This window comes from Psammomys obesus, unplaced genomic scaffold (assembly GCF_907164565.1).
Source record: "Psammomys obesus unplaced genomic scaffold, mPsaObe1.curated_primary_1811, whole genome shotgun sequence".
NCBI classification, from domain to species: Eukaryota; Metazoa; Chordata; class Mammalia; order Rodentia; family Muridae; genus Psammomys; species Psammomys obesus.
The window spans coordinates 2,012,996-2,032,346 of record NW_026596463.1 but is presented as its reverse complement, the minus strand read 5'-3'; the positions used below and the strand labels follow the sequence as shown (position 1 = coordinate 2,032,346).

The 19,351-nt window shown below is 43.6% G+C and overlaps 1 protein-coding gene across 1 annotated transcript in view; it reads left to right on the top strand.

Annotated features, from left to right (window-relative positions):
• Window positions 1–19,351, top strand: part of Iqgap2 (IQ motif containing GTPase activating protein 2) — a 136,283-nt gene that overhangs the window by 94,049 nt on the left and 22,883 nt on the right. Inside the window, exons 20-26 of the mRNA XM_055598361.1 lie at window positions 2,828–2,977; window positions 5,685–5,848; window positions 8,294–8,518; window positions 10,429–10,569; window positions 11,033–11,117; window positions 11,776–12,008; window positions 14,690–14,822. Of these exons, the coding sequence (XP_055454336.1) occupies window positions 2,828–2,977; window positions 5,685–5,848; window positions 8,294–8,518; window positions 10,429–10,569; window positions 11,033–11,117; window positions 11,776–12,008; window positions 14,690–14,822 (1,131 nt within the window). The remainder of the gene's footprint in view (window positions 1–2,827; window positions 2,978–5,684; window positions 5,849–8,293; window positions 8,519–10,428; window positions 10,570–11,032; window positions 11,118–11,775; window positions 12,009–14,689; window positions 14,823–19,351) is intronic.

Genomic DNA, 19,351 nt, shown 5'->3' with positions numbered 1-19,351 from the left:
GTGAGTCATGCTAGAGCAGCAGCAGTGGGAGAGCCATTATTACCCAGGAACAGATATCCAGGGTAGGCCCTCTTCCCACGACCCTGTTCTTTTCCCATATGCCACATCCACTTTCAGAAAACTGATAGGCCAAGGAGGGAAGTTGAACTATGGAAGCTCGGTGAGGCCCTGGAGAGTCAGAGCTAGAGAGCCAGTTCTCAGTGATCTCAAGGCTGTGGAGAGCAGCCACAGGACACCTAGGAAGTGGATCTGTAATACAGGTGAATCCACCACCCTCATACTCCAGGCCTGACACAGATGCCATGCAAAGAGCTGAAGAGAAAGAAAAAAAAGAAAGACAGAAAGAAAATAGAGCAGCTTATAACATTAGTAAATCATTATGTTTTTAAATATTCAAAAATAAAAACAATTTGTTATGTTTCTGAAAAAAAGAAAGAGAAAAGAAAGAAGGAAAAAAGAAGAAAGGACAGAAAAAAGAAAGGAAAGGAAGAAAGAAAAAAGAAAGCAATCACTTGATCTCTTTTTCAAAAACCATCTATCTGTATTTTTCATTTACACGAGAACTTTGAAAGTGTAATATCTCCCAAAGGATCTTTCAGAATGCCTTTTGTGATGTGAAATTGTGGTTGTACTCTGTCCCCACAAACTTATGAACAAGAAATGCCTGTTTCAAATCAGCAGATGCTTTAGCTGGTCTGTATCTGTGGAAATACATTCATGCAGCAGATACCCACATCTCTCTGAATGTTCTGGTTTGGTCTCCTTAAAAAGTATTCATTAATAACAACTGATAGCTATGTGAAACAGACTTAAATTTTTGAGCCAGAAACACTGGTCACACACCTGTAATACCAGCTACTGGGGAGGCTGAGGAGAATTGCTTTAGCCCAGGAATTTGCCATGGGGCATAGGCAGAACCCTTTTCCCTCCCTGCAAAAAGTTCATTCTTCTGTGTATATTTTCATTTACATTTGTTTATTTACATGAATGCTCTGTCTGCATGTATGTCTGAATGTTAGTAGAGGGCATCAGACCCCATTGCAGATGGTTGTGAGCCACCATGTGGCTCCTGGGAATTGAACTCAGGACCTCTGGAAGAGCAGCCAGTGCTCTTACCCACTGAGCCATCTCTCCAGCTCCTGTGTATATTTTCAAATACTAAATGTACACCAACATTTACTAAAAGTTAAACTGATGGTTATTAAGTATAAGGTCTTTATCTTAGCACTTATAGACCTATGTTTAATTTGATGGTAAGATTAGAATAGTAGCAGTTTGCATCTAATAACATGCAAAAATATGAAGCGGCCTAAAATGCTAGATAACCAAGGATCGATGTATAATTACTTTTCTCATTGCTTTTGAAAAATATTTGACAAAAGCAATTTTAAGGACAGGTTCATCTTAGCTGACAGCTTGAGGGCACAGTCCATCATGGCAGGGGAAAGTGTGACCATACAGTTTGTGGAGCTTTGGCAGCTGCTTATTGCCTCCGCAGTCAGGAAGCACAGAGAGGTGAAAGCGGCTACCGCTGACCCACTCTCTCCTCTTTTCTTTCGAGACCTCTGACTGTGGGACGGTGCCACAACATGTGAGCGGGTGGGCCTGCTTGTCTGAACCTCCCTGCAGACCCCCGCAGACTTGCCCAGAGGCGTGTCTCCTAAGGCCACTGCAAATCTGATCCGCGAACAAAGCAGAATATCTCAACCAGGAATTTAGCTTGACGTACATACAATGGAGTCTCTAAAAAGTATCACTGAAGACTCTTTAAGGGTAGGGAAATGGTGAACAGTGTAACAGAGAAAAAAACACAGTACCTAAATAGTATGGACTTCTTTGATTATTGAAGAAAACTTAAATGAAGAAAATCCAGAAAAAGGCAACAACATGATAGAACTTAGTTTTTTTTTTTTTAATTTACTTACTTTTATTATTTTAGGTGCATTAGTATGAAGGTGTCAGGTCTCTGAGGTTATAGACAGTTGTGAGCTGCCATGTGGGTGCTGGGAATTGAATCTGGGTCCTTTGGAAGAGCAGACCATGCTCTTAGCCACTGAGCCATCTCTCCAGCCCTAGAACTTAATTTTGATTATGCTCCCTGAATATAAAGAAATAAATAAAAGAATGCTGAGCATCTGAGCATCTCCCATACTTATTAGCCATGTGTATCTTTTAGGGGACATGCCAATTCAAGTCCTTTGTATGTTTTTTAGGTTCTGAGTTATTTATAGTTTTTAGCAGTAAGAGCTTCTTTATCTATTTATCCATTTTTGCAGGCATTTTATATATCCCGCAGGTCATGAAAATTTTTAATATTGTTGATGGCTGATTTTGTTGTTCCTTTTGTAACTTGTATTCTGTGTTATATGGAGAAATCTGTTGTCCAATCCAAAGTCATAATTGCTGGCTGGTTGCTTGTCTAGGGGTTGATAGTTTCTACGCCTGTATTTATTTCTGTGTTTTGAGTTCCCTGTGCTGTGAGGTAGGGTGTGACTTCTCCCTCGTGGACGTAAATATCTAGTTGTTCTGTCATGTTTTAGGAAGACTCTCCTTTCTCCATTAAATTTCCCTGGGGCCTCCATTAAATCCTGAAAGCAAACAAGTGCAGCTTTGGAAAAACCCGTGACAAACAGAGCCTGAGCTCACCCACAAGGTGCAGTTCTTCCAGGTCATGTTCTCCGCTTTGCTTCCAGATGAGGGAAACAGAACATTCACCCTTGCAGAAATGTGTGTATGTGTGTGTGTGTCTGTGTCTCTGTGTCTCTGTGTGTATGAAGTGGTATAGAGTACCAAAGTAAAAATAATGAAATCATAAAACTCTTCACAGGATGTAATCTCCCACAGAAAAAAGCTGAATAAGAAAAAAGGTGGGGAACTGGAAACACTGAACAACACTGACAACCAGGGCATTAAGAGCCTGAGTAGGGAGAGAAGAAAAACACTGGAGAGCTACCAGCAACTCTTCTACCTTCTACAGGTGAGCTTGCTTCTCTCTTGAAAAAATTTCATGTTTCATGTTTGTGGCTCTTTCCCCATGCCTCAGCCAACAGCTTAGTTACATGCTATATGGTAACAGCATAATAATAGCTCAGTATAACAGGTTCGTAATAATAGCTTAGGAAGTTCTTCACTAAGCACCAACCTTCACATTAGTTGCTTTACACAGCTTAACTCATTGAATGCTTGTTCTAACTATGAGCATCAGGGTAAGTGCTGTCATTCTTCCCATACTGCAGATGGAAAAAACTGAGGCCCAACTGGTAAAAGGGAGGCAGTGTTCATTCAGGCAGTTAGGCTTCAGGCCTACCCCCGTCACGGCTGTACCTTACCTCAGTGATCCGCAGAAGCAACATGAATTCAATAATGGTGACGACAGCGTGCCATTATTAGATTTCATGTCAAGCATGACAAGACCAGTCACTAGAAAACACATCTGTGCCAGGCAGGGCCAGCCCTCCTCCCGTGGGGGACAAGTCCAAAGAGGTGGGATCATTTTAACTTCATGACTTCTGTGGCATCAGTTCAGGAACTGAATGAGCTATGGTTTGACATTGCATCCGGGAGGCTGGAAAGAGCTTGAGATTCTGGCTGGATTTTGATGGGCCAGCTATCGCTTTGTTTCCCCTCTGATGTGACAATCTGATTAGTCACAAAAGCAGGTCATAGCAGAGGCCTCCACACTAGCAGGAAAGCAACCCCGAAAGAGGTGGGCCAATAGTTGTTCACTGTGGGATCTAGGCCTGCAGATGCCTGAATCTTTGCTGCAGCACCTCTGTGAGATTGGATATGTAGAGAGAGCTCACTACAGAAGCTGTAAGCATCTATTAGCCCGGAGAACGGGATGCCAGGAACAACAGATTGGAGAATGTCTTCAGATGGATGTATGTGCCTCTGATGGCCACTGTGTGGAAGCACAGGAGGAAAACTGCCCATGCTTAGTTCTGCCTGTGTGATCCACTGCTGACCTGGCAGAGAGTCCCACCCTACTCCCCAACCCCAAACCCACTCCTGGCTACCTTAAGCAGAGTTGGTTTTCTTGTCTAATTTCAAGTAGTAGTCAACCAGTGGTTGAGTGTTTAATCTTAAACACTTCAACTTTTTTTTTTTTTTGTATCTTTGAAATTACAAGTTTCTATAGGTTAAGTTTTCAAACTTTGATAGAATTCTATTGTAAAAAAGGTTAAGAGTGAAGTCAATGGCCAACAATTGTGCTGTTTACCCTGTTATAACATGAGATTCATTAAGGTGAAAATGCCCCCCGAACATGTTTAGAATGATTGCATGAATCTTCAGCCTATATAAAACCTCCCACACCAAGAGTAGCAGGGAACAGCTATTCAGTGGCATGAAATTCTAGCCTGTGTGGTGTTTGTCTTTCCTTCTGTTTTTGAGATACGAGTTCAAGGTCAAGAAAGAAATTGTAGGAAAGAGAATAGCCTGGATTCCTTTGGTCCTTTGATCACACCTTAGTAAAGACTCTTAACCCCAGCAATCTAGCCAGGAGAGGTTTTCCGTAGGTCTATCTCCAGCATGAGCCATGTATGAAATACCCTTTAAAAAAAAATTATGATCCTTGCATTTAGTTAGTCAGTAGAGAAGACACTACCACTCTATCAAGAAATCATTGTCCTGGGCTGGAGAGATGGCTCAGTGGTTAAGAGTGTCCTGGGTATCTTGTGCGTAAAATGTCAACCCATCACTCTGACCTTAAAGCTAAATCAAAGTGGCAATATAAACCAGAACCTGGTTTGTTGTTTGTTTTGGAAACCTTCAGGCCCTGTTGCTAGCACATCTCTGCTGACTATTAGTTGTCAAGCATATTAATTGAACACTTTCTTTTCTCATGAGCAGTGAGAAAAATAAGAGCATCCCATCTTTCTGTGTGAGTTCCTCCCTCTATACATGCTATAACTTCAGTCCAGGTGGCAGAACTGCCAGAGGAAGACACTTAGCCCAGAGGCTGCACCTGCTGCCCTTGAGTCTGTCTGCAGTGGAACTCTGGTGTCCTCTACTTCCTGTCGATCCCTTGAACTCTTCTGTGGTCCTCGTTTTTACTCATGTTCTTTCTAGAATTTCTCTTGTTGGCTATCTGAACCACCCCAGCTCCCCAGCCTTACACCTTCTCCCTCTTTATAGAGTGTCATGGTGGGCTATCTCTATGTGTAAGCGGGGCCTTCTCTTTCTCCTTCTAGACACAGAAGTGATGCTTTTCCTCCTATTTACAATCTGTCAATCTCTCTAGGCAGCCTGTGTGTACTTTAGTTTGTTCCTTTCTTTCTCTTCTATTCCAGACTCTACGGGCCCACCTCCTCTTCCGTGTCCCTATAATAATATAATTGTAATTATATTACACATTATAATAATTATATGCATATAATTGAAGTCACATTATAATACATGTGACTTCAAAGGGTTAAAAGTACAAAATGTAGAAAAGGTAACTATAGTAAACAAACCATGCAGTAAGTACCACTTACGTCTTGCACCTTTCAAGTGTGACTGCCTACGCTGTAGTTGGAATAATATTATCTGACATCTTTTAAAGGCTGTGTACTAGGAACATACATGTCTGTTTTCCGTGATGTCTTAAGTTGCGGAAGAGCAGGGAATCAGATGCTGTGTTCAGCTTTCATAAGTATTGGCCTGTAGCTCTCAGGGCTGACTGCTTCCCTCTTTCCTTGTAGACCAAGCCTTCATACCTGGCGAAGCTGATTTTCCAGATGCCACAGAACAAGTCCACAAAGTTCATGGACACTGTTATTTTCACACTATACAATTATGCCTCTAATCAGAGGGAAGAGTACCTGCTGCTGAAGCTTTTCAAAACTGCTCTGGAGGAAGAAATCAAGTAGGTATAAAATCCAAGTGAAAACACCGAGACGGGGTCCTCGCGTTAGTGGTGGGCCAGCTCAGGCGGACAGACATAACTTTAAATGGAGTATTTACAGTGGAATTCATGTTGAATTTCGGGTTTGTTGGAGCAATTAGTTATAGAGTTCTCCTACTGGACATCCAGCTGAAACAGCTTTTACTGTCTATGACTGAAAAACCAGAAGCTTACTGGAAGTCGTGAGAAGAGTTACTTCCTGGTTCTCAGGAACAGCACCTGCAGCGAGTGGGGCCTAGTCATGATCTCTGTTGGACAGACTTCCTTTCCCGTTGAGTGTCAGCAAGTTTTGCTGATGTGTTTTTTTTTCTCTCTCTTTTTTTGACTCAGTTAATACAAAAAATATATATACAGTAGCAAATAAATTAGTTCCCCAGAATGCATGAAAAGCGTCCCAGACGAGGATGGCTCTTACTTGCTTTTATAACCTCCTGGAACCATAAGCTCCGCCAGCTCCTGGGGGCCTCCGGAGTGCTTACGCTGGGGGGATCTGTAAGCTGGTGAGTGAGATGACGTGAGAGGAGTAATGCCCAGCAATGCAGTGTGCCAAGTGCAGGCACATGCCAGGTCCCATGGCTGTGGAGGGCAGTTCCATGGGGTCAGCTGAATTCGTTCTTTATGAAAAAGCAGCTGCTGACCTGAATCTTGAGTCATCCCTGTAAGAGCTAGAAAAGCGTAGCAGGAGAGTGAGCACAAGTGCAAGAAAGGAGGTAGCTCTGTCTGGCCAAGATGAAGCTGCAAAGATGGGCTGGGTCCTTGTCACATGAAACAGTGGGGGAAGGCCAGGTGTCGGGGCTGTTTTCCTGCCTTAATTTTAAAATCTACTTTTACTGTGAGTGTCTGTGTGTGAGAGAGTGTGTGTGTGCTATGTGTTTGGGTGTGTGTGTGAGCGTGTGTGTGGTGTGTGAGTGTGTGTGTGTGAGAGTGTGTGTATAGTATGTGTTTGGGTGTGTGTGTGAGTGTGTGTGTGGTGTGTGTGTGGTGTGTGTGTGTGAGTATGTGTGTGGTATGTGGGTGTGGGTGTGTGTGTGAGAGAGTGTGTATATGTGTGTGTGGTGTGTGTTTGGGTGTGTGTGTGTGAGTGTGTGTGTCGTTTGTGTTTGGGTGTGTGTGGTATGTGTTTGGGTATGTGTATGGGTATGTGTATGTGTGTGGTATGTGTGTGAGTGTGTGTGTGTGTGGTGTGTGTTTGGGCATGTGTGGAAGTGTGTGGTGTGTGGTATGTGTTTGGGTGTGTGTGTGTAAGTGTGTGTGTATCTCACCAAGGCCAGCAGAGGGTATTAGATTCTTGGAAGTGGAGTTACGGGCAGTTGTGAAACACCAGAAATGGACCCTTGGAACCAAACTCCTCTGGAGGAGTAAAAAGCACTCCTAACTGTGGAGCCACATTTCCAGCCTCTCTCTTTACCTTCTGAGGAGCAATGGAAGGGTTTTGACCACACTGATTTTTTTTTTTTTTTTTAGAAACCTAACCTGAACAAAGTGTAAAGTGTATATGTTGAATAAAACAAAGCTACAGAAGTCATAGAAATAAAGACATGGGGAAAAGGTAGCTTGTGTGTGTAAAACAATGAGTTTGAACTTATAGAGAACATGTTGGTAAAAATAGATAAACAAAAATAATAAATTCCAAATTGGTCCCTAGGAAGGAGGTATGGATTTAAAACTCAGACCTAAAGACAGGTCGCAGAGAGAGGAGTGACGCATGTAAGTGATCGAGGGGACAGCATGGTATGCCAGGGCTTTGGTAGATCAGGAACTGGTTTAGATCACCGACTTTACCCCATCCACTCTACTAGCTCATGCAAGTGGTCTACAGAGTGAGTTCAAGAACATTCAGGGCTGTTACACTGAGAAACTCCTGTCTCAAAAAACAAAAAACAAAAAACAAAAAAGCAAAAGAAAGAAAAGAGACTTTAACTTTGAAGAAGAACCTGCAGAGAAAATAAATATGAATGACTAGGTCCAATAAAGACCATGATAGAAAGTAGAAAAGAGGGAGGATAGTCAAGAGCAGAGCTTCAGAGCCAGGTAGCTCAGCCATGGGATGCAGCTAGAAGCCACATGGCAGTGAACCACAGAAGATTTCAGCCAAGAAAGATTTCTTCTAAATGTGGTAAACAGGGACAGCATCACCCAATTGTCTTAGTTGTAATTCCTTTGTAGCTCATCCTTCCCTGTAGGAGGAGACTGAGACTGCAGCTTAATTTTCTGGGCCTTGAATTGCCAAGGTAAGAAACACACATCTTACAAGTGGCAGCTTCTGTTGAAATCAAATCAGATTTTTTTTTTTTTTATGAAGAAAAACAAAACCACACAAAGCTCTCTTGTGCCATGAATCTCTATCTTGTTTAAAACTCTATCTGAAGAAGCTAACCATCTTGTCTTGGCTTGGGCTTTGCTTAGGTCCAAGGTGGACCAGGTGCAGGACATAGTGACGGGCAATCCTACAGTCATCAAGATGGTTGTCAGCTTTAACAGAGGTGCCCGGGGACAGAACACCCTGCGCCAGCTCTTGGCTCCAGTGGTGAAAGAGATCATTGAGGACAAGACCCTGGTCATCAACACCAACCCTGTGGAGGTGTACAAGGCTTGGGTGAACCAGCTGGAAACACAGACTGGAGAGGCCAGGTAACAGATGTGGGGAACGTTGGCTTTGTCGTGCTTTGTCACTGTTGATTCTTACAGTTTTTTGTTTGGTTGGTTGGGTTTACTTTTAATTTTGTGTGTTAGTCACCCTCTGTTGTATGTATGTGCACCATATATGTGCCTGGTGCCCACAGAGGTCAGAACGAGAGAAGAACCCCTGAAATTGGGATTATGGATGGTTGTAACTGATCACACGATCATATGGGTGCTAGGAATTGAACCTGTGTCCTCAAGAAGTGCTCTTAACCTCTGAGCCATTCCTCCAGCACCTCGTGTTCATTTGTGCACATATACTCTTAAGCCTTATAAGGGGGGGAAGTTACTATCAGAAGTCAGTTTCTGAAGTGTTATCTTTCCTTAACGTATCTATGCTGTTCATATTCATAGACGTGTGTGTGTGTGTGTGTGTGTATGTGTGTGTGTGCTCTTTGAAGCAGGATGTCTCACTAGCCTGGAATTCACAATTCAAGACTGGCAGGCCAGTGAGCTCCAGGAATCCTCATGTCTCCACCTCCCCAGATCCGTGATTACATGCTCACCATCATTTCTGGCCTTTCTTTTTGTGGGTTCCAGCACTAAAAGCCATGGCCTTGCACGTGTGGAGTAAGCGCTTTACTGGCTAAGTGAGTTCCCAGCCTCCTCTTCCTGATGCTGAATGATATTTTCACATTTCGGAAGCAACTGATCCCAAGCTCTACTCCTATAATTCCTTTCCTTGTTCATTCTTTGTGTTTCTAAATCTAGACCCAAACTCCTGTGTCAGTTTCTGTTGTTATAAAATGGATGAAAATCCCAACTGTTCTATTTTACTCATAAAGACTTATGAGCCATATGCTGGGCGAAAACCTGCTAGCTCAGAGAGGCAGAGAAAGCACCCAGCTGACCTTCCTTCTCAGCTCATGTCCCAAAGGAAAAACCTAAAAACCAAAAAGCCAGAGAGTTCCTTCTTCTCCATGTTGTCCTAGATACTCCTAACTCCCTCCTTTCTACTAAATCCCTGTCATCTGGTTTCTTGACCCATCGTTAACTTTATTAAATTCTGTGTGCAGAAAGCTCTTGGATTAAAGGTATGTTAGGGCTGAGTCACACCAAAGAATAAACAGGTTTTTACAGTTCACAACCTCGGGGTCCAGAAGGGGATCAAATACCCTGCAGCAAGCCTTACTGTAGTGGTTTGAAGGAGGAAGGTCCCAGTTGACTCACTTATTTGAATACTTTGTCCACAGTTGGTAGAACTATTTGGGAAGGATTAGGAGGGATGGCCTTGTTGGAAGCGGTGTGTCATTTGGGGTAAGCTTTGAGGTTTCCAAAGCCTGTGCCTTCCCCAATTAGCTATCTCAGCTTTCTGTTTGCAGATCTGGATGTAAGCTCTCAGCTACTGCTCCAGCACCATGGCTTCTGCTTTCATGCTCCCTGCCATGAGCCCCAATTAAATGTTTTCTTTCATAAGTTCTCTTGGTCATGGTGTTTCGTCACAGCAACAAAAAAGTAACTGTGATACTCGCCTGCATAGTAAGCTTAAGGCCAGCCTGGAATATGTGAGACCCTGACTCAGAGACCTTAAAAAAGGAAACAGGGGTTGAGGTTGTAGCTCACTAGTAAAGCATTTGAGTAGCATGCACAAGGCTGTGGGCTCAATCACAATAGGAAAAGGGGGAGGGAGGGAGGAGCAGGGGAGGGAGTATGTATTAGCTGGTCTATAACCTGGTCCACCCTTTACTTTTCCATCAGAGCTAAGAGGGTCCTCAGAGTCCTTCCTGGAAGGAAGGTGCACTATGAGTGTCTTAACAAACCTCCAGGACTGCAGAGCCTGACTGCAGAGCCAAGCTGGCAGGACACTGGTGCTCATATGCATACCTCCATGCCTGTTCATTTGGACCCTTGTATTTCAGCAAGCTGCCTTACGATGTGACCACAGAGCAAGCCCTGACGTACCCGGAGGTGAAGAACAAACTGGAGGCGTCTATTGAAAACCTGAGAAAGGTCACCGACAAAGTCCTGGGTTCTATCATTTCTTCCCTCGATCTGCTGCCGTAAGTTGATTTCACAGCAACTTTAGCGGCCTTGGCTGAAGTGCTTGGAATATTACCTAAGGCCCTGGAGTAAAGGCAGGAATTCTCCCTTGTGTTGTGTTTGCTCTTTAATATTATGACATAGAGCCAGGCATGATGATCATGGATATGAAACCAGACTGGTCTATACAACAAGACCCTATCTTAAAACAAACAAACAAAAACCCCAGAAATACAAGGTGGCCTACTCAAATGATTTTAATGCATACCTACCCTCTAATGAAGAAGCACCCCCCTGCTCATGGCCCCAAACAGCACTCAGGTATTAGCGTCAGTGGAAGAAACCCCGTGATCCCATTGCTTCTCACTTTGTGTTGAATTTTTAGGACAAGTGCCGAGCTTTGGTTGACTGGAACAATTGCCGTGCTTCTCGCTCACTTAGCCTTTTCCCATTATTTTCTTTTGTCATCTGTTCCACGTGTAGTTATGGATTGAGGTATATAGCCAAAGTACTGAAGAACTCGATCCGTGAGAAATTCCCCGATGCCACGGAAGAAGAGCTATTAAAGGTAGACTCTCACGGGCGACCACACCGCAGCTTCTCTGGGGTTCTGAGGCAGAAACACCGGCGGACGGTTGTGTAACATTCTTCCTCGTATGTGACTATGGTGTAGATCTTTGGTGTTTAATGACTGTGAGCTTATTGTCTGCTGAGGCTAATCTGGAAACTTTAGACATCATTGCAACTCTGTTAGAACATTTCAGGGTCGTTAGCCTATTTGTCACCGATAAGAACTGTGTGACATATAGTGCTAGTATGTGGCTATGTTCACCTCCTTCAGCTCTGTAAAGGAGGCACTTCAGGGGCTGATGAGATGGTTTAGTGGGTAAAGATACTTACCCCTAAGCCTGTCAACCCAAGTTTGATCCCCAGAGCCAACATGGTAGAAAAAGAGAAGCAACTTCAACAAGTTACCCTCTGGTTTCTGCATGTAAACCATGTCATGTGTGTCTACATACACACAATAGATAGATACATAGATACACAGATAGATACATAGATATGTGATATAATTCCTTGAATTTTAAATGCCAAAAAACAAGATTCATGTCTGACAATGATACCCTCTCTTAGAAATGTAAATGTAAAAATCATGAGTGTATGCTTAAAGATAAGAAGCCGCCAGAGCTCACTCGTCCCCTGAAGATGACGCTTTCCCTGTGCAGATTGTGGGGAACCTCCTGTACTACCGCTATATGAACCCAGCCATTGTGGCTCCGGATGGCTTTGACATCATTGACATGACAGCCGGAGGTCAGATTAATTCTGACCAAAGGAGAAACCTGGGCTCTGTGGCGAAGGTTCTTCAACACGCAGCCTCCAACAAGCTGTTTGAGGGGGAAAATGAGCATCTGTCATCAATGAACGATTATTTATCAGAGACCTATCAGGAATTCAGGTAAGATACATGGGAAGACAGACAAGAATGAGATGTTCTGTACATAGAAACAAGGCCACGGAGGAGGCCAGGTGCCCCACGTCACGTGGCTGTGTGCCTCCCGCAGCTGCCACTGAGAGGGTGGAGGAAAGGAGCAGGCAAGGCCACTCAGGCCCATTGTTCCCACCCTATCCCCTCCACCCGCTGCACTGAGTCCTTCCTGTTTAGGATCTATGCTCCTGATGAAACACTGACCCAGATGTGGGACACACTCATAGCACTTAAAATAAAACACTCAAAATAACTGATTTGTTGAAGTAAGAAGATAACTTTTTTTTCCAAATTGTTTTCCAGTTGGGAAGAATTTGCCTTCTCTGTAACAATGGTAGGAAATGGTGTGTTTCATTTGGAAAGGTTGGGGAAACCCCAGCTTTTGTATTTCCAGATGATCCTGTGTGAATACACTCTGCCCTGTCCTTAAGCCTTACTTCATTGCACACATAAGAGATACAATTCTATTGCGTCCGTTTCTCTGTCTTGATTCTGTCACTAATCATTCCATGAGGACAGAGGATAAGTGAGCCACTGCTGCTGGTCACTGGTGCATATGGAGGCTCTGAGCAGACACATCCATCTGGGCTTGTCTTTGCTGTCTTGTATCTGCAAGTAAAGTGTAAAATGTATGTGACCTTTGTGTGGAAAGGGACTTCCCATTCGTCAGTTTCCTCTGTGTTTACAGCTTCTCTGCTGGTTCACATCTCTGTGGAATCTGCCGTTTATGAGAAGGTTGCCCAAGACCTCTCATTGTGGGAAGTTTTGATTTCTTCAGCTGCCAACTTTAGCTCTTTTCACTAACTAAAAGCAATGGTGTTTCCCATGTTCTCACAAACTCTTTAATGCTCGTAGGTCTTCCCTTTCATTCATTTGTTTGTTTGAGACAGGATCTCCTTAAGTAGCCTTGGATGTCCTGGAACTCAGTCTGTAGACCAGGCTGGCCTTGAACTCACAGAGATCTGCCTGCGTCTGACCCTTGAAGGATGGGAGGAACAAAGGTGTTGGTTAGCATGCTGGGATTCTTTTTTCTTAAGTTATCCCTGTCAGTCTTCTGTTTTCCATCATTATCCTCCAAAATGTATCCTTTTCCTCTTTCACTCATTTATTCTGGTATTCTTTTCATTCCTCAGCACCTCACAGGAAGACTAACTGTCACTGGGGAGCATGACACCCCGAAACATAGCTGCCTCACTCCGCCCAGGGCCGGGAAGGGAGAAGTCAATTGTCAACTCTAATGCAGAGGCTTCAGGTGCCCTAGAAAACACACGATAGATGATTTCAGGCATAAGAAACACTTGAAACTATATACAATAACACACACACATATACATATACAGTATATATACATATTACACACATATATTACACACATATAATATTTATATACACATATATAATTAAACACATATATTACATACATACAATATATATATACACACATACAGTTACATATTACATATATAATATGTATACATCTAGTTTTACACATATATTACACATATGTCCTGTATGCACATATACATATTATATAATTACATACATATGTATAATTACACACATATATTACTCATATGATATATGTATTTAATTACACACACTTTTATTACATACATATGATATGTACACATTTATGTACTTACATATAACACGATAATTTATATACACACATAATTACACACATATATTACACTCTCACACACACAGATTACACACACGTTATACACAGCAAGCACACACACACACGCGCACACACACACACACACACACACACTCTTGGGCGAAGGTCTCAAGTGAAACCCACTTCGGGCCTTTAGACTATACCACCACACTCCTGGCTTTCTTTCACCTCTGTGTTCTTAGCTTTCATTTATGTGAGACTTGTCAGGGTCTTAGCCCTAACAAGCCCTCAGGCATTTTTCCAAATTGGTGTTGGTAGCTGAGACTGTCTTTCAGTTGGCTGAGCACCACCACTTGGATCTAGTGAGGAGGAGGAGGCTTAGCTCTCGTTTTTGTCAAACTGGTGTCAGAAGCTTCGAAGGACAGGTGCAGTGTTGTAGACCGGAACATCCAACTTACTGAATTGGTTTTGGAGTTATATTCTCTGTAAAACTCAATCCTCAGGTGAGGACTTATTTGCTGGGGATATAGCTCAGTGGTTCAGCATGTGCAAAGTCCTTGGATCAATCTTCAGCACACACACATGTGTATGTGTGTAAAACGTGCGTTGGGGTAGGGCGTGTGTATGCGTGTGGAAGAAAGAGGCTGACCCTGGGTGTCTTTTTTGTCACCTTCTACTTTATTTTTGACATGAACTCTTGATGAACTGGAAGCTCATCAGTTTGGCCCGGCTGGCTGTCCGGTGAGCTCCCAGAATCGGCCCGTCTCTGCTCTCCTCCCCAGCAGTACTGTCTCAGGCACATGCCACCACACCCGGATTTTTTGTGGGAGTGCCTGAGATGCAAACTCCGGTGCTCATGCTTCACCATTGGGTCACCTGCTCAACCCCAGTGGCTCAGACATCAGTTCACTGGAAAGTGCCCCAAGGCTGGGGTGAACCAGGGCTCTAGTCAGTGTTTCAAAACTCATTAGTGAAGCTATTCCACTTACAGGTCTGACTCTATCTTAACACCCCTTTTCCCTGTTTTTAGGAAATATTTTCAAGAAGCATGCGATGTTCATGAACCAGAAGAGAAGTTTAACATGGACAAATACACAGACTTGGTGACCGTCAGCAAGCCAGTCATTTATATCTCAATAGAAGAAATCATCAATACACATTTAGTAAGTGAGGTCAAGAAGGGGTCTTGGCCCCAAAACCTGGATCTGACATCCATTCTCTAGTCCCAGCAGGACTGTGCTCCTATGTCTATTTTTAAACCCAATGAGCTTCTTCCATAATTACTCCCTCTGACTCTTGGGCCTTAGTAAAACCCTTCCCAAGCAAGACAGTTAACCTTTGCATACAAGGTGGTACAGGCGCGTTTAAACCTGGGACCAGCACAAGCCTGGGATTCGCTCACCCACCAGAGCTGTGCTGCCAGAACCACCTGCTTCTGCCCCTTTCAGGAGGGCTTCACATGAAAACCGTTTCTCCTCCTTCTGATACCTGGAAATATATCACTTAATCTTAGCCAAAAGGTCAGGAAGGAAAGTGGTCCTCAGAGAAAGGGGGGAGGGGAGGTGGAAATGGGCTTTGCGGGCAGATAAGGAGCCTCCTGCTGAAGGGTGAGGAGCTATTGTTCTGAAAGCAGGGTTCCTAGAATTTCAGTCTGGGCTGAATCCTAGCTCCTCCTGGCCCTGCCTCCAGCACGCACCACATGCTGTACCAGACCACCACCTAATTCAGCCAGAGTGTTATGTATTTACTTGGGCTTGGGGACTGTAGGGGGTTAAGACAGTGCTTTACTCTGTAGCTCAGGCTCAGACCTAAAAGTCACTACGTAGCTCAGGCTAGCCTCAGACTCAGTGTGATCTTCATAGCTCGGCCTCCCAAATTCCAGACATGAGCCACCATGCTCAGCTTGGAATTAGGTTTTAAAAAGAATCTTTTTATGAACAGTTTTTAACTTTGCTAGTCAATGCAGGGTCCTGGGAATGGTTTAGAAACATACGCCAAACCACCCAATGATCAAAACCTAATGAATCCAGTGGATTCTGGTCCACACCACATTCTAGACATTTCAGTGCAGAATAAACCTGACTTTGGACTGTTCTCACCACTAGGGAATGAATCACAAACCTTTCAAAAGTCAGACCCCAACACCTCAAACCACCTAGATGTGGGGCTTGAAAAGCCAGGCTTCATCATTAAGCACTTTCCAGCTGGAATGTGGGTTTGGAGGAAAGAAGGACCCAGTTTTGACTTCAATCTAGCAATGTTGGAACAGGGACCAGTATTTGCCCCAAGCTCTCAGTATGTACCAATTAAATGAGTCGATCAACCTCCTTTCCTTAGATCCCCTAGATCAATAGCAAAACTGTCGAGCAATGAACTGCTTCCAAAATTAACATTGTAATGAGTAAGTTAACATGCACGTTTCAGTCCTGACCTATAACTCTGATGGCACGTTATCCATCGCAAATAAACATGACCATCTTGGTCGTGTGCTGTGTCCAGATGCAGAAGTAGCAGATGCTCCCTTTGAAAATAAGGTTCTTTCTCGTGGGTACAGAGAGAAAATTGTTACAGTGTTCACTTAGCCTGCTGGGCTTTAAAGAGAAATAGTCTGTTCCTGTGCTGACAAGAACTGAAAACAGACCAAAGTCCTGGGAATAGAACTGTGCCTGACTTGAAGTTCCTTTGTGCCGGATTGGGAACAGATGTCACGGCAGTGCGTCACAGCTGTCTGAGAGTGGAGGCGTCTGCGGCAGACACAACCCATCAGCTACACAGCCTGCCAACCAAGCCTGTGGCTGTGTGCTTGCTTCTGGCTCTCTGAGAAACACAGAACTTCAGTACCAGCTCTCTGAGACAGACTCTTAGGAAATGATTTACATTCTCTAACAGGATAGAGGGTAGACACTGGCTCCCTATAATAAATCTTCCATTTCAGAGATAGCAGCCAAATCAGCTGACCTGTCTCTGAGGAGAAGTAGAACATAAATTCACCATCCTGTAGATTTTCTTCTCTAACTCCCCCACAAAAAAAAAAAAAAAAAAAAAAAAAAAAGCACACTTCAAGATTCGGCCAGTCTTTATTTTATCTCTGTCTTTCTTTGAATCCATTTACTTTTTAAAAGAGCAAACAAGAAACTAACATGGCTTGCCATAAATGAAAACTTTAGAAGAAAATAAAAATTATGGGCTGGGGACCCAATTCTGTTGATCACACTTGCCTAGCACACTCAGAGCTTCAGCATGGCATAAAAGGCACATGACAGCACATGTATGTAACCTCAGTGCTCATGGGAGTAGAGGCAGGAGGATCAGAGGTCTGTCAGGCTTCATATGGAGTTCATGGCCGACAGGCACCACATGAGCTCCATTAAGAAAATGAAAGCAAGGAGCACAGGCTGGACACGTTCACTTCCTGCCTTGACGCTCTGCATCTGAGGTCACTCTTGGGCTACATATCCAGTTAGCTCCTGGGGTGCTGATACATGCCTCTAACCCAGTACCAGGCAGGCTGAGACAGGAGAGTTGCCATGAGTTTGCAGCTGGGTTACATAGCAAGTACCAGGCTAGCCTGCACTACAGAGCAAACTACTAAGGAAGAATGCGGAGAAGAAGAAAGAAGAAGAGAAAAAGACCCCATGGCCCACACAATTGGCAAGTGTCAGGGAATTGTTAAGAAAATTCAGCACTAAACAACCCTTCAGGCTGAGCCACATCTTTAATCCCAGCCCTCAAGGAGGCAGAGGCTGGTGCATCTCTGTGAGTTCAACTCCAGCCTGGTCTACATAATGAGTTCCAGGCCAGTCAAGGCTACCCAGAGAGACACTATGAATAATTAGGATTTATGGTCCAGAAATAAGCCCTCAGATTTACTGTGAGTGCATTTAATTAGGGGCTAAGATATTTGAATGGAAAAGAATAATGTTTTTTACAGTACTGGGGTACTTCAAATCCACATGCTAAGGAAAGAAAATGGACCTCTACCTCAAAACCTATCCAAAAAGGAAACTGTCTCAAAATGAATCACAAAAGTTAAATGTATAAGTGAAAGCTATAAAGTTCTAGGAATAACATATAGGGGTAAATCTTCGTGGCCCTGGGACAGGCTGTAATTTTATAGATATTACACAAAAGTCAACAGAAAGAAACGAACTTCACCAAAGTTGACAGATACTGTATTGTGAATAACACCATCAAAATGTTGAAAAGGCTTACTAAGAGAATAAGAAAAAGATGATTGCAATGTTATCTCTGCTAAGGAGTTTGCATCCAGAATACACAATCCTATAACTCTCAATGGTGAGAAGATAAATAATCCATCTTGGGTTTGTGTGTGTGTTTGGTTTTGGTTCTGGTGTTTCAAGACAGAGTTTCTCTGTGTAACCCTGGCTGTCCTAGAACTCACTGTAAAGACCAGGCTGGCTTCAAACTCATGTAGATCCACCCTCTCCTGCCTCAAGTGCTGGGACCACCATGCCTGGCTCAAATGACCCAGTTTTAACACAACAGCCAGGTATCAAAGGACACAGCAAAAAGTCAGCCGGTGGAACGGAAGAAAGCGTTTGTGAGGGATCTGTCTGGTAGGAAGTTAATATCTATCTGCAACACATGAAGAGCTCAGCCAACTCGACAGCAGTCAGAGGACTTGATGGAAAACCGAGCCAAAGATTGTGGTACACCATTCGTATGCCAGTGGCCATAGCACGCGAAGATTTCAACATCACTAATGTTGGAAGAAAGCTAAATCAAAGCCCAAATGAGATCCCATTTAAGACCCGTTGCATGACTGCTATTTGCGGAGAAAATCTAAAAGAAAAGAATGAGTATTGTCACGGAAAGGAAGAAAGCAGAGCCCTTGTACACTGCCGATGGAAATGAAGATGGTGCAGCTGCTATGAAAATACAGGAGTTCCTTGGAAATAAAATGTACATGTAGCATGTGACCCACAAGTCCACTTCCAGATGTGCACCCAAAGATCTGATGGCAAGGTTGATGAAGTTGTCACGCAGCGGCGTCCACACTAGTCAAGTGTCTGCCACAGGTGAATGAAGAGAACATCACAAGCCAGTTGTGTGGTCAGACACTGGTGAGCCCCGTGCTGGGAAGACTGAGGACTGAGGGCTGTGTGTTCTGGGCCATTCTGAGGTACACAGTGAAACTCAGGTCTTCAAAACACAGACACAGACACACACACACACACACACACTATTATCTTTAGAAAGGAAGAAAATTATTAACAGTAGAAATAGCTGCACAACTCTGAAGAGGATAAAGATGCATGATATATTTTAAATGAGTGGGTCTGATGTTAAATGGATTATATTTCAGTAAAGAAAAAGCACTGGCTTTATGGTTATGAGTCACTGTTTCAGGAGTCCAAGATAAGCTTTAGCTCCTGTCCCCAGAACTATCAATAGCCTGGAAACACTGCTTCCGCTTAGAATGTGAACAAAAACAGATGTCTTTATTCTCTTTCCTAGTTTCACCCTCCAGCCCTCCAACCCAGAAAGCAACAGTGATGTCTGTAAGGCCAGGAAGGACCCCCAGCCCTTGTCACTCAGTTTCAGGCTTTATGGCCCAGCATTTCTACTGTCTTTGCCTTGAACTATTCTTACTATTTCCTGACCAACTAAACTAAACAGGGAGGTAGTTCAGTGGAACCTGAGTTCATCCTCAGAGTCCATGCTTTGGTTT